Source organism: Morone saxatilis, unplaced genomic scaffold, assembly GCF_004916995.1.
Source record: "Morone saxatilis isolate NCDOM2014 unplaced genomic scaffold, NCSU_SB_2.0 Contig18, whole genome shotgun sequence".
Classification (NCBI taxonomy): Eukaryota; Metazoa; Chordata; class Actinopteri; family Moronidae; genus Morone; species Morone saxatilis.
Window position 1 is genome coordinate 25,066,880 of NW_023339740.1, and position 14,900 is coordinate 25,081,779.

Consider the following 14,900-nt stretch of genomic DNA (forward strand, 5'->3'; position numbering starts at 1 on the left):
TGAATATGTGTTTGTGTGTGTGTGTGTGTTTATCTTCAGCTCTGCCCTGCAGCCCGCAGTCAGCTGACCTACTGGAACACAGGAACCATCAAACTTTGTTTCCATCAGCGCTCACAGTCAGGAACCAGTCGACCAAAAATAAATCGACCTTTGGCAGACGGGTTTTGTTTATTCGTCCTCGATCGCTCCAGAGTCCCAGAAATATTTTTACCTTCAGCTTCAAGTTCAAGTCCCAGATCTGACAACGGATCCTCCACTGTTTTAAACTGACAGTAAAGAAGAGACTGATAATTAAAAGCTGTGACTTGGTAGCCTCTAAAGTTACTGAGTCTCTAAAATATAAAATGTAAACACTAGTTAAACTAAGTTATCAAAGTCAGTCTCTCACTTAGCAGATGATACTGTTGTATTTATTAAGAATATATATCTGTTGTTTTAATGGCTCTTTGGGTTCAATGAGGATAATAAATAATCAGTTTATGTGCTTTACAAATGAGAAGTTTCCATTGGACATTGACATTGTAATGGGTTTCTGTGTGTTATGACGCTTCAGTTGATTCAATCTGACAAAGATCAATTCAGTTGCACAACAATACACTGGTTATCTAATTACAGCTGGTTTACAGCAGACTCCTAAGTCAAGAATTTGAATTGAGAAAAACAACAAGAATAACTCCTGTAACAGCTTACATGTCAACTAAAAACTCATGTTTTATTGTCTTTAGAGGCATCTAACATTATCATTGGTTCCTCCAAGATGTTTCTCTTCCCCTCTTTTACACCAAATTAGCTCTGGTTCTTGAACCAGTTTAATTCAATATTCTTTGGTGCTCTCTATCGAACCAGCCTGCGTTTTCACCAGTTTTGAGCGAAACCACTGTAATCAAGAATCGACCGAGGGTGTTACACAATGCAAAACGGCCTTGAGAATATGACATGCCCCCTTTGCTTCCAAAGGAAAACCGGGTAATTCTTGGTTCCATATGGGAATCAACTCTTTGGGTTCCAAACCAACGGTCGAAAATGCTCAGAACAGTTCAAAACCAGGTGCACAAACCGATACGGAGGTCAGATCCGTGTTAGCGTAAAATGCCCATGTGTGGCCTGTCCTCTTCTACATTTCCACAGTGAAGAGGAGGCAGAACACTTGAAGTAGCTCAATGTCCACCTGGATCCACAATCTTCACTTATATTTTATATTTTATATACCTAAATGTTAAGAAGTTTGTGATTTTGTTGGACTGCTCCATACATGTGACATGTTGCTTTTCCTGTTTTTTTGGAGGGAGTTTGTTGAATATGAAAACTTCAGATCTCCATCAATCTGTGACTGACTCTTCAGCTGTCAGGAGCCTGGCAGCAGAGACATTATTCTCATATATTCAAGTATATTTCACAGTTTTTTGTTGGGAAAAACAATCCCTGGGGACAAACAGCAGAGATAGCAAGCAGTCCAGGCTGCTTTGAAGCCCTAAGCAAAATCTGTTTTTACAAACATCCCAGATGTTTTAGTCACAAAACAGTCAAGTGACTTTCTGTATAAAAACAACTCAAGAGAAATCAATGAACAAACTCGCTTAGTAATGATAATGAAGTACATTCGTGTCATTAGGAATGTGGTGTACTGAAAACTAATACAGAAAACTTCCATACCGTACGTTTACAGTAGGAAATAGTTCTACTGTTTCTGTTTCCTTTTCATGTAATTGTTAAAAGCTTTAAGCTCCTCAAACTAAATTATATTCACCTCCACTGTTTTGGTATTGTGGCAGAAATCTGAAAACGATCTGCATGAGTAGATGCCAATGGGAGTGCTGTTTTACACACAGTGTATCACCAAAGCAACCAGTCTTGACGAGATTAAGAGTCTGAGGTCAACGTCCTCTGACAGTGACAGTGAGGCTGTGCAACATCACCAAAATGTCATATCCCGATATACAGGTCATTTCATATCCATATAAATACATCACAATATAGAACATTTTCTGTAAATTCAATGAATAAATAGTTTATATAAAATGACCACATGGAAAGGCTTATTTGGCATTATATGTTGAATTAAATACTTACTAATATTTCATTATTTTTCTCCTTTATTTACACATAGTATATATTTTATATATATATATATATGCACATTTTCAAAACATAAAATGTTCATGTATAAAATAATAAAGGGCAGATAAAATCATGTTAGATCAATTTAGATTTGATCTAGTACCACTAGAGGCAGTTAACCATAGTTTGAGAACCAATAAATTAGACTATACCAAATTACATCAAACTAGATCAAATCAGATTAAATTAGATTAGATTAGATAAATCAGATTACATTAAATTAGGTAACATCAGTTATTATATATATATTAAATAAAATCAGATATTAGACTGGAATAAATCAGTTAAGATCATATTAGATTAAACTAGGTTATAATCAGACCAGATTACATAACATTAGATTAATGTTACAATGATGATACATGATGATACAAATTATGCTACTAAAAGATAATTAAGACTGCACTGATGAGAAAACAAAACTTAATTCACAGTAGTCAGATTTAGATGAACTGAGGTGGAAATATTTCCTTCATCTTACCTCCACCTGTTTCCCCATGTTTTTGTTCCCCTTGCTGAACTCCACAGAGCATCCACACTTAAACTGGTGTACCAGCAGGCAGAGGGGGCTCTGCCCCACCACCATACTGCTCACCCCACAGCCCAGAACAAGATCTGGACCTTTCCCACAACCAAGAGAGCGTCCAGAGTGTGTGAATGTTCAGACGAGGCTTAAAGCAAGTCTGGAAATAATCTGATACACAGAACTGAACTCCAGCAGTGTCAAAGTACAAGTCTGGTATCGGTAAAGAGTCCAGTAAGAGTCTGGAAACAGCAGAGGATCCAGAAAGTGTGATACTGACAGAGTGAGATCCACCAAGTCTGCCTGATACCAGCCCAGAAAGAAACCAGAAGAGTTTCCCTTACAGCACGGCTCTGGTAGGGTCCTGAAACGGCCGGCTGCTGTTAGAGGATTGACAGGAGCAGAATACCTGGATCCAGCTCAGTACCGGCAGAGGGTCCAGAAAGAGAAAAAATATTTTTTTTTCTCTGTTAAGAAGCTGTTAACGCTTTCTTGCTCTCAGTGATTGTTGTTCACTCGTCTCCCTCCTGACTCTCTGTTTGAAAACTCACAGCTCACTAACTCCCTTACTCCCTCTCTCTCTCTCTCTNNGTGTTATTGTGTGTGTGTGTGTTACTGTGTATATTAACTTTGTGCAAAATTGACAGCAGGTCGTTAACAGTCTCTCTCTCTCTCTCTCCCTGTCTCCCTCTCTCTCTCTCTCTCTGACTCACTCACCCACTCACTCACTTTACTTCCTTCCTTTCTTTTTCCTGTACATTTTATTTATGTTTTGTCTGTACCTTTTTTTCTGTCATTAGGGAGGGAATAACTATTCTGTTGGAAATTTCTAATTGTCATTAAATCCCATGAAAATTTGAAAACCAACAATGAATTGATCCTCCTATCAAGCATTGTGTGTGTATCAAAGCCTGATATATCTCATTCCTCTGTGCCATAGAGCTCCATTGTTGTACAAAAACTATTAAAAACACATCAGTGAGACACACTGTTGCACCGGGTGAGATGTCCCTTCATTACCACAAACACACACACTGTAGTTTAGTTTGGCTCATTCCCAGATATACCATCCTGCTGCCTGAAATACTAGAGCACCAAATGTGTAATAATCTGCCGCTGAAAATAGTCCCCAACAAACGCGCCATTCTTTGATTAAAACTACATGACACACATATTTTAAAAAGGCTTTAAGAGGCTTCAAACTTTATATTTCTGAGCTGTTTAAAGATTATACCAGCAGGTTTTGGGGTATGTTGTTTGTTTTCATGAGATTTGGTGACAATAAGTAGAAGATAAAACATAATCCATGCCAAATAAAAGTCCTGCAATCAATTCTTACTCAAGTAGCAGTCAGGTGTTAGTGCCAACATGTATCTGGATATCTCAGGTAAACGTACTCATTCTTTACTGAAGTTTTGACTTCTTCAGATTCTTTTTCTTCTCCATGCAGCTTGGAAGTTTTCCAATCCATCAGAATCGTATGCCTCCAAGATTATCAATTCCTTTTATCAACGCCAGCGTATATTTCAGACAGTCGGACCGAGGCTCTGACTCTGGGGAGGACGATCAAAGTGAGAAACTGAAACTACTATAGTGACTAATGTGAATGAACAGCACACCTTGAGACTCCGGAAAGAGAAAACAAGACTGTGCTCAACCAAATGGAGGACAATGATATGAAAACTAACTATGAGAATGAAACTGAAATGGATATCCCAGAAGAACTCATTCTTATCAGCATTTTCATGTTGTAGTCAATCCAGCTGTTGTTAGATTTAACCATTGACTGTATGTATACACAGTATATATATATTTAACTAGTTTTTTAAAATCACGTTTGATTGTTTCATCTCCAGCAATACATCATATTAAAATCTAAATCATATAATTAATAATAAAATTTTAAGTTAATTATTAGTACTTGTTATGTGTTTTTCATTATTTATGAATTATTTGTTTCCTTTTACTGTTATTTGTGTGTTGGAGTATGTTTTGGTTGTATGACAATAGATAAAGATCAAGCCACTTGACCTTTATTGTGTGTTTTTTTTATTGTTTACTTTCTGTGACTGAAAACCCAAATAAAAACAGTTAAATACAAAAAATTAATGAGCAAAATTAATTCTGCAAATAAACTTCAGTCCTCCGGTACATGTAGTAAAGAAAAAAATACATTATTTCCCTGTAAAATGTAGTAAAGTAGAAAACTCAGATATGGTACAAGTGCCTGAAACTATTTACTCAACTGAATACACACACGGTCATAATGCTGACTGCTGCTGGAGCTGATACTGGAGCTACTGGTGCTGCTGGGACTCAACATCAACTCATTAACCATCTGAACTATAATTAGTAAAGAGAGAGAAGCCTCAGGCAGCTGAAGCTCTGCCCTGGTTCTCCAGTAGCTTTAAAGTCAATTATTGGGTATGTTTGTGTGTATGCTTGTATCTGCTTACAGATCCACAATGTGGGGACAATTACACTTTAAAATTAAGACCTTGGTTGTAGTGGTTCAAGAGCTGACACCATTAGCTGATTGCTGGTTATTTTCAAGCAAAAATTTAATTGTTTTCTGGTTACAGCCTCTCAAATGGACTTGAATATTTGGGTTTTAGACTAAAAACAATACATATAAGACGTCACCTCGGCCTCTGGGAAGTTATTATGAGAATTTGTCACTATTTTCTGACCTTTAAAGACCAAACGATTAATTAATCAATCAAAAACAGAATTGGAAGATCAATCGATAATGGAAATAATCATTATCTGCATGGTTAAGATTAAGGCAATGAGTGTAAATCAGTGTAATGTCACACACACACACACACACACACACACACACACCCAGGATCAGCTGTAGGTAATGAAGCACCAGAACAACATTGATTATTGTGTCATTTTTAGAAACGTTACCATGGTTTCCTTTGAAATCTGTGACTGGCATCGGAGTCAGAGCATCGTCGCTGACCTCTGACATGACATGAAGCAGACCTCATGTTCAGCTAACAAAAGCTGCCCTTCTGACTCAGCTCCATTGTCTGGGAAAAGGGACAGTTGGGTTGTGGGCGCTTACAGTGAAAGAGTCACTCTCTCATCCAAGAACAGAATCAGCTGCGTCTCCTGACTCAGACGAACTCGCCTCATTTCATCTGTACTGTGACGCAACTGTGTATGTTGTTGAGAGACGCTTTTAAATTTAGCAGTGGGGTCAAATATGAACGGATGTGAACAGTTTGACATGTTTTTATTCTTTAATTTTCCCAAATGGGTAATAAACCAATCATATATACTTAAGATATTTAAGGATCAACACATGAAACATGTAATAAAATATATAATATTAAACAATAAGTAATAAATCTTGTTGTTGTTATTGCTGCTGATGAACTAGTTTTATTAGCTCACTGTTTTCTCCAGAAGTAGATCCCTTCATAGTTTAAGACAATAACTAATCCCCACTACATGAACTTTGTAAAGCTACTCTGAAAGATTTAAGGCTTGTGCTGTTTGCCCTGATATATGATACCTCAGCAATCGAGGTGGCGAGTGAAAAGAGTCAGAATGGAAACTGAAAAATACCAGAATTTCCTTTAAACTGCTAAACTGGAAACCAAGTCTCTCTGAGTCTGCACACTATTTCAATCAACATGTTAAAGAGAAACTGACTTCCATTAAAAGCACCTTGTCTTGCTAGTTTATTCTGCAAACTTAACTAAACTGAGTTAAATAAACTGAGGAAAAACACAAAATTTGGAAGAGATGATGGATAAAGAATAGTGATGTAACAATAGACTCAGCTTACAATAACATACAATTCACTATATGTATATATACAAAATTAGATTAAAGGAAAGTTATGACGGAAAACATTTTCTCATAACCTCACAAACAACAATATAAAATATTGTATTTCTCACTCTAGTTGCTTGACTTCATTTGATGGTTAAATTTTATAGAAGCTGCAACTTACAAAAGTTTGTATTGTCATAATTCAGACTTATTATCTCATAATTATGAATATATTGTAATTGTAATTATAAGATAATAAACATTTTAACTTCTAATTCTAATTATTAAGTATCTCATTATTATGAGCATAAAAACCCTAGATCATTTAAAATAAAGGGTGTAAATGAGTATTATTAAAATACTAAATCACATTATTCTCTAAGAAAATAAAAGAAAATCCTGCTTATTATTCTGAAGGCATATTATTAGCTATGGTATAGATACCAGAAGAAGACACATCTCGATGAGCTTAACTAATCAAGGGCAGAGTTTTCTAAACCACATCAATAACTGTTGATCTACCAAGTGACCCTGAGGGTCTCAGTAGATATTAATTAACCAGTGAAAACGTCTATAACCACTCTGGTGCCTCTGCTGTAAATTACAGCACGACTCCTTTAACCATCTCATTTACATCCTTTAGATACTGAACTCTTTATTTTACCAGTAAGGTTTGACTTGGTAACTCTCTGTTTTACAGTTTCCTATAATTTACTACTTACTTTAATGTAACTTGTTAGTTGTTTGTGCAATAGAACATTTGAGAAATATCTTTCTCAGTATTTTTTAGTATTTCTGTGTCTCTTTACATCTATTTTTAAATATTTTGTTTTGAAAGGGATGATAAAAGTTCTATTATTACTACGCTGCAGTTTTCACAGTAAAAATTTTTTTACATTCTGCACACACTGACATTAAAATGTTTTCATATTTTATTATTTTTAATATTTGATGTACTCCTGCCAGTAGAATAAGCCACTATAAACCTACATAAAGGCCCAGCAATGCAAAATAAATGAATAAATAAATATACTGTAAAACCGCCAGAATCTTAAAAAATACTAATAATAATAATGCACATTTTTGGTCCTATTGCAGAACAAATTTCCAACAATGAATCTGACATTTACACCAACTTTAAATCTGTAATCTATATACTGTAGACAGTTAATACACAGCAAGGCAGCTGAATGTGCAAAAATGTGAAATGTTTCTTAAGTACGGGTTTTCCCTGTCGGAGCCGAAGCTGCTGTGAATGGATTTCTTTGAAAGCAAACGCTTCCAGTACGGAGTGAATCACTGTGAAACCACATTCATTTCCTGTCTGTGTTTATCCAAAGAGCGACAAGATACAAAGCTGTCCAGACTTGTTTACAGTGTACTGAATAAAATTGAACATGCACTCAGTGGTCACTTTATTAGGTATGCCTATACAACAGCTTTGCCATAGAGTTTATAACAAAGTGTATTTAATTGACTTTATAATGTTCAGTTTGGTTTTAACTTTTTGTAAATATATTAATTGAATTACATGTTTTAGAGGTTGTATTTAAATCTGATGTTATTGCTGGATTATATTATACTGAGAAGTGTTTCTAATTTTTGTCGGGAATATCAGAAACACCTCTGAACTTAATGCAGTCCAGCACCACTAACTACAACCTCACTTATAAACATGTGATTGAATTAACACCTCTATTTTATAGGCATCATAAAAAGTAAACTTTATGACAAAGCAGTTGTATTAGATTGTACAGGTGTACCTAATAAAGGGGCCACTGAGAGAATAATGATGTTTTCCTTAACAAATGAATAATTAGTGACTATTTACTTTGGCTTAACTGTTCAAAGAAAGTTCCTCTGGAAATAAACTACTTCTTATAAAATCTAAACAACCAACTTAAGGTATTAGTTATTTTAATAATATATATATAATTAGTAGCTCTGCTAATTTTCACCTTTTTGTTATAAACAACCCACATTAGTACACAAAAGCTTAAAATCTTATTTTTCCATTTTCTTTATGGACAACATAGAATTGTGAACATACACACATACAGTTATAATTATTATTATTATATACGGTGGATTCTATACACAATAATGGGCGAGGTAAGACCCAAGACAGGAAACGAGGGCAGGGCTGCACAATTAATCAAAACGCTATCAAAATGCAATTTCAATGCAAAGCTAAACTGTGTGACAAGCACCATTATAGCTGAAGAGATGCTCTGGCTTATAAAGCTTTTCTCAGGACATGTTTGTTTGGTTCAGATTCCCAACAAATGTCACATCATCATCATTTTAATCATTTCTTTCGGTGAAAATGAAAATTGTGAAGCAAAAATGTTACTTTTCACAAACTACGAACGTATCATCAAACATTTCACATATCCTATCGTCCTTTTATCCTCTCACTCAGCCTTAATAATGAACACCAGATTACATCGTTCTTTCCAGGGAACTTTTTCTGACATTGCTAATAAATTATTATTATTTTTATTAAGTAAAATAAAACCTAACCTTGCGCTTCTCCAGAAGTGACCTTCTGTGACTCACTGAGCTACAGGGAGTAACAGTAGAGAAACAATAGAGTATCATTTATTCCAGGTTGGCGCTGGTTTGTAACAGAATATGACTGATGGTCAGTTTGGGTCTGTTTGTCACACAAACACTGCAGCTTATTGAACAGGGTGGACATCCTGTGTTAGACCGAGCAGGGAGGGGAAACGCCCGGGAAGGAACGGGCTGCTGGCAGAGGGCTAAAAATACAGACATGTACATGAGGAGGGGCCCAACACGAGGACCGAGGACCCCCGAGGGTCCGAATATACAATAACCCACAGTCAGAGCTGGAGAAGGTTAAAGATTCACAGTTTATGATTATAGTCCATTAGCTGCTGGTTAGCCTGCTGTTTTTGTGCAAAGCTTCTCGTGCCGGGTGGTTCAAAGAGTCTCATTTAAAATGAGTAAAAATCGAACTTTTGGGGGAAAATGGGGACACATTTTATAACCTATTTGTCACTGGGATGAAACTGTGTGAATAATAATGCCCCTGATTTGAAGGAGTTGTATCAGCATTATTATGAGTAAGTTCTTTCTTTTTATATTGTATATGGTATATACAATAAATACCATATACAATATACTATATATATATATATATATATATATATATAATATAATAATTATTAATAATAATAATTGTCCTTGTCAACAATAATTATTCTACTTATTCTATTCTAAAAGCCGTTATGGACTTTTTAACATTTTCTATAATACATAAATTAAAACGCATTAACCCACATATAACATTGTATGCATACAATTCAAAGGCCGACACTAAAATACACGTATCTGTCAATATACATATCCCTGCCAATGGTTTCACACGATCCCACTGATCTACAGGTGGCAGTAAAGCACCAATAAACTGCACAATGCAAAGACAAAGGCAGTGAAGAAGACGACTGTTAGCTAGTAAACATGGATGTAAACAATGCAGGTTTAAAAATGTTTTAAAAAATACACTTTGCAAATGTTTTATGTGAAAATAAACTTTTGATAGCCTTCAAGGAAACACACAGTACAGAAAGAAAACCCCACAGGGCAACTTTTGACTAAATATAGACCAGAAATGTAATAAAATGATAGCACAGATGTATTAACTGGGTTTAGTGTGAAGTTACTCTTTAAAGTGTTGTACAGGAAACAGCAACATGACAGTTGGTCTTTTTGTCTAATTTTGGTCGTGTTTTAAAGGTGTGAACATACAGCCACCACCACAGAATCAGGAACTATTGTAAGTCTTCTCAAAGTAAAACTCAACCGCTCTCTTTTTCTGAAACCACTTTTAAGACAAGAGCAGAGACTAAAAGAGAAGTTAGTTTGAAAGGGACTGAACTCACGTTGATGTCCAGACTGCAGAGACTGAGGGAGTCTGCATCTCTGCTGGCCTGCTTCCTCTTCTTCTGCAACACACAACAAACACAGCAAGTGTTAAATAATTCAATGACTCAAATATAATGTGAACGTTTCGGTTTGCAGAGATAAAGTGACCATTAACACCAAACAGCTTTTAGCTCATTGCTCTGGTTACAGTTTGTACAGCTCATCAACAGTAAAACATTCTCAGATATGTTAAATAAAAGTACTCATTGTTTCACCTGCTGGTAAAAGAAAATCATATCGGTTTCATACTCTCAGATTAAGTGAAGAAGGAAAAGGAAGAATAAGAGGAAGGAGAGTAGAAAAGAAAGAAAGTATTGTTCACATTGAGACAATTCTTTCTTTATTTCATGTCCAAAAGTCACTGTGAATGAATGATTATTTTTGTTTTTGTTTTGTTTCTCCCAATCCTTTTTTGTGAGCTGGAATATATTTTAGTTCAGGTTTACTTTGGTTTCTGCACCAGCTGGCACCCAGAAGAGGAGCACTGGTGTGCACGGAGGGTATTTTTAACATTTTATCACCTTTCGTGATCTTTCTCAGGTTCAGTAACTGCAGCCATCAGATAAATGTGATGGAATAAAAGTGGACAAAGTAAAAATAGGCTGTCAAAGTAAAAGTAACAGAACCAGAAAACTGTTGCTGAGCATTTGAGTAAATGATTTAATATTAATCCACTTTCTTCTTTCTGAGTCTCACTGACTTTGTATCTTCTATTATCTTCAGGATCTTTTTCTTGGGAGTTGTAATATATGAACTTTACCACCTGAGGACTCTCTTTGGTTAAACCCAATCCCCCATGTTTGAAAACATGCTGCAAAAGTGCCCTCTCAGATGCCCCTATGGTAGATAAACATGATAAAGTGCCCTACAGGGAGCTAATCCTCACCCTGATTAAGCTGTTTCATCATAAATCATCATCAACTTCCTGCATGCTGCTGCCAATATTATTATTTTTCCACCACCAGCGACCTACATAAACACCCTCTCAATAATTATTCTACCAATTACTGAACTGTAGAAGTTACTGTGCTAAAATATGCCAATAAAAACCCTAAAATCTGATCCACCACTGAAGTTTTAGGTCAGGTGACCTCTGTGGTAACTATGGCAACCTCCATTCACCTGTTGGAAAGCTGCACAGGTGCAGTTGTACTTGAGATTGCGCCGAACAGTTCCTGTTTGCTGCCATGGTGACAAAAACAGGAAGAAATCGAACAAACACCTGATGAGCCGGGTCACTGAGGGCAAACAGCTGTATGTGTGAGAGGAGGTGGAAGAGGAGGGGGAGGAGGGGGAGGGAGGTGAAGAGGAAGGAGCATGACTGAAGGAGGGTAGATGACCTTTAACCAAGAGGAGTAAAGGAGGAAGGGAGGTGAGAAGGTGAGGAGAGGTTCAAAAAGGAGGGGAGAGGAGAAAAACATGACTCAAAATGAGGAAAAGGAGGACCAGAGGAGAAAAGGAGTTGAGGAAAGAGGAAGGGAGAGAGGAAAACAGGGGAGGAGAGGAAAGGAACAAAGTAAGACAGGAGAGGTTTAAAGTGATGTTGGAAGAAAAGGAGGGGAGAGGAGGAGAGGAGGGGTGAAGTCAGATAAGGTGAGGACCTGAATAAGGAGGAGAGGAAAAGAAGGAGGGAGGGGAAGGGGGGATGAAGAAAAAAAGAGTGGTCACAGTGAAAGGAGGAAAAGGAAGACAGGTGGAGAAAAGGTGGGAAGAGATGATAAAGGAGCAAAGGAAGGAAGGAGAGGAGAAGAGAGATTAAGGGAGGAGAGAGAGAGGAGGCACAGAGGAAGGAGCATGAAAGAAAAAGGGGATAAGAGGATAACAGAAGGAAACTAGGAAAGGAGACGAGGGAAGGACATAAGGAAGGGATGAGAGAAAAGGAGGTAGAAGAGATGGATGGGGAGGAGCGGTGAAAGAGGAGAAAGGAGACAAAGGGTGCACATATAGGAATGGCCGGAAAGAAGGAGGGAGAAGGGGAGAGAAGGAGAGAGGAAGGATGGGAAAGGTAAGAAAAGGAGAAGAGGAGAGAAGAGGAACAAAGGAAGAAAGGGGAGGTTTAAAGAGATAAGAGGAGGAGACATGGACAGAAGGGACAGGAGGAGAAGGAGGAGAAGGAGGAGAAGGAGGAGAAGGATGTTGGGATCAGTGTAACAATAGCAGGAAGTCTGCTGTTTGTTCAGTATTGTGTTGAGACTTTGTTGTTTGCCGGACGTTATATAACTTGGCAGACTTTACCTTTAACTCACCGTCGCCATAGAAACCATAGAGGGGGAGGAGTCTGATCATCCATGTCCATATAAGGACTGTCCTCTGAACATCACAGCTACCTATTACCTGACTGAAAGGACTTCCTGGAGTCTGCTGCTGCTGCAACTGTTTTGCAAGTCACAAGTACGTCTCAAATCCAAAGTCAAGTCAAAAGTTTCGAGTCCTAAACAAAGTCAAAGTCAGTAATGTAACGTGTAACCTGATTGGCTAGTGTCGGGTCGGTTCAAACACACCGATCTGGGGAATTAAAAGAGTTAACGTTGGTTGTTTTAGGAAATTAATGGGAGTTAACTGATCCGTGGCACACTTTTTAAATAACATACTCTGGTCTTGGGAAAAGACAAGCTTTTTGGATTTTGTCTATTTGAGTCATAAAATCTTGAGTCTGACTCGAGTCCAAACCTCTGTACAGTCATATCAAATATCCCGCTGTTACAACATTTACTAGCCCTGGTCAGTTATTTTTTATTCAGTAGTATGCTGATCATTTAAAGGTCCAATGTAAAGGATTTAGTGGCATCTAGCTGTGTAGTTGCAGATTGCAATTCCATCGCTTCACCCAGAAACTACAGTGGCCAATGAAACACAAATTATCTAGAGCCCCTTCTGGGCTCCTGTAAAAACATGGTGGTTCAACATGGTGAATGAAGAAGAACATCCACATGAAGAAAAGTGTACCCCAATATAAAAAAGTGTGTAGACACACAGTTCAACATGAACTCATGGGTGCAGCATTGCATGTAGCACCATAGACTGTGAAGTAACTCACACAACTCAGCTCTGTCAGTGCACATGAAACTGTTATTGAGTGATATTGATCAGAAGTTCGTGTGACAGAGACGATGTAGTGGTGTTACATGTACATGAATGATTTTAGTGTCTGGTGATATTTCTGTTTGAACCTGCCCAGAGACTGCAGATGGACATTAGCTAATAGCTGAATCTGGCATAAATCATCTCATTTAGAGATTAATGTTTTTGTGTAGGGTCCTAGTTTAACTAAATATTAATAAATAAATACAATTGTACAACAAGAAAACAATGGTTCTGCAGGGTTTATGTCCTCATGTATGTGATCGACCTGTCATGTGTTAGTAAACCCTCAGATTCTGTCTGTGTGGTGTTGAGAACAGAGAGAGAGATACTTTTAATTTATGCCTCACATTGTTTTTTAAAGCAAAGGACAAACGCCCTGTGTCATAAACTCTGACATATAGACTACTCTTGCATATTTAAATATTTATTAGTATTTGCACTTTGTCACTGAACTATTGCAGTTTGACTTCAGGCAGTTACGAATCATTATGAACTAACATTAGACACAGACAGTTTAAGCAATAAAAACTGGCCCACAGACGGACCTAATTCTGCATTTTCAGTGAAGTATTACTTAAACTTTACTCCATCCCACTGTGTCATGTCTTCACCATCCTAGGAAAAAGATCAGTTAGCAGAATATTACTGAATGATGCACATCAGAGGGGATTTAGAGGCTGTTACACTCTGACTGAAACATAAGCAGATATACTCCTTCATACTCCTTCATATACCTTCATACTCCTTCATACACCTTCATACTCCTTCATACTCCTTCATACACCTTCATACTCCTTCAGACACCTGCACTACTCCACTGGTTGGAAGGCATTCTGGGACTCACCCGATAGTAAACAAACAGACAGCAGCCCATCATCAAGATTAGATCTGCTCCTCAAACACAGTTCAAGTGTCAATAAACAGTCATTTGTTGCTCCTCTTCCTCCTCTTCTTCTCCTCTTCTTCCTCCAGGTCTCTTTGTTTTGACCCCAAAGTCACATTAGCTGTCCTCTCTTTTCTCCTCCTCACACAGCGTCTGCAGTGTGGTTGCCTGATTCCTCTCTCCTCCTTTGAAACACCTCCTCTCTTCTGGCTCCCTTCTCCTTCTCGGAACTTCACGCTCCGCTGTCCTCCTCCTCTTCTCTTCCACCTTCAGTTTGTCTCTCCCAGAACCACTTCTCCTCCTCCTCCTCTTCCTCTCTTGTCTCCCCTTCTCAATCCGACTCTTTTTCGCTCCTCTTTTCTCGCTCTTTTACTCCTCCTGCTTGCTACCTTCTTTTGTCCCCTGTCCTCCTTCTCTTCTCCTCCTTCACCTCCTCAGTCACAATCTAAACCTCCTCAGCAGAGCTCCTTTCTCCTCAACTTCACCACCTCTCTGAGTGGATCTACAGACCCTCAGGAACAGGAACCCCTAACAATGTGTGTGTGTGTGTGT

General features: G+C 37.7%; 1 protein-coding gene across 3 annotated transcripts in view; it reads right to left on the reverse strand.

The window, feature by feature from the left end:
- The window catches only part of arhgef3 (Rho guanine nucleotide exchange factor (GEF) 3), a 24,907-nt gene extending 10,072 nt beyond the window's left edge, over positions 1 to 14,835 (reverse strand). Inside the window, exons 1-2 of one of the 3 annotated variants that reach the window (XM_035661822.1) lie at positions 14,310 to 14,835; positions 10,339 to 10,398 (exon numbers count right to left, since the gene is read on the reverse strand). In XM_035661822.1, the coding sequence (XP_035517715.1) occupies positions 10,339 to 10,398; positions 14,310 to 14,342 (93 nt within the window). In that variant the 5' untranslated portion in view covers positions 14,343 to 14,835. Of the gene's footprint in view, positions 1 to 2,599; positions 3,178 to 10,338; positions 10,402 to 14,309 lie in introns of those variants that run through there. The other 2 variants (XM_035661821.1, XM_035661820.1) reach the window with 2 other exon arrangements.
- Between the last annotated feature and the right edge of the window lie 65 nt (positions 14,836 to 14,900).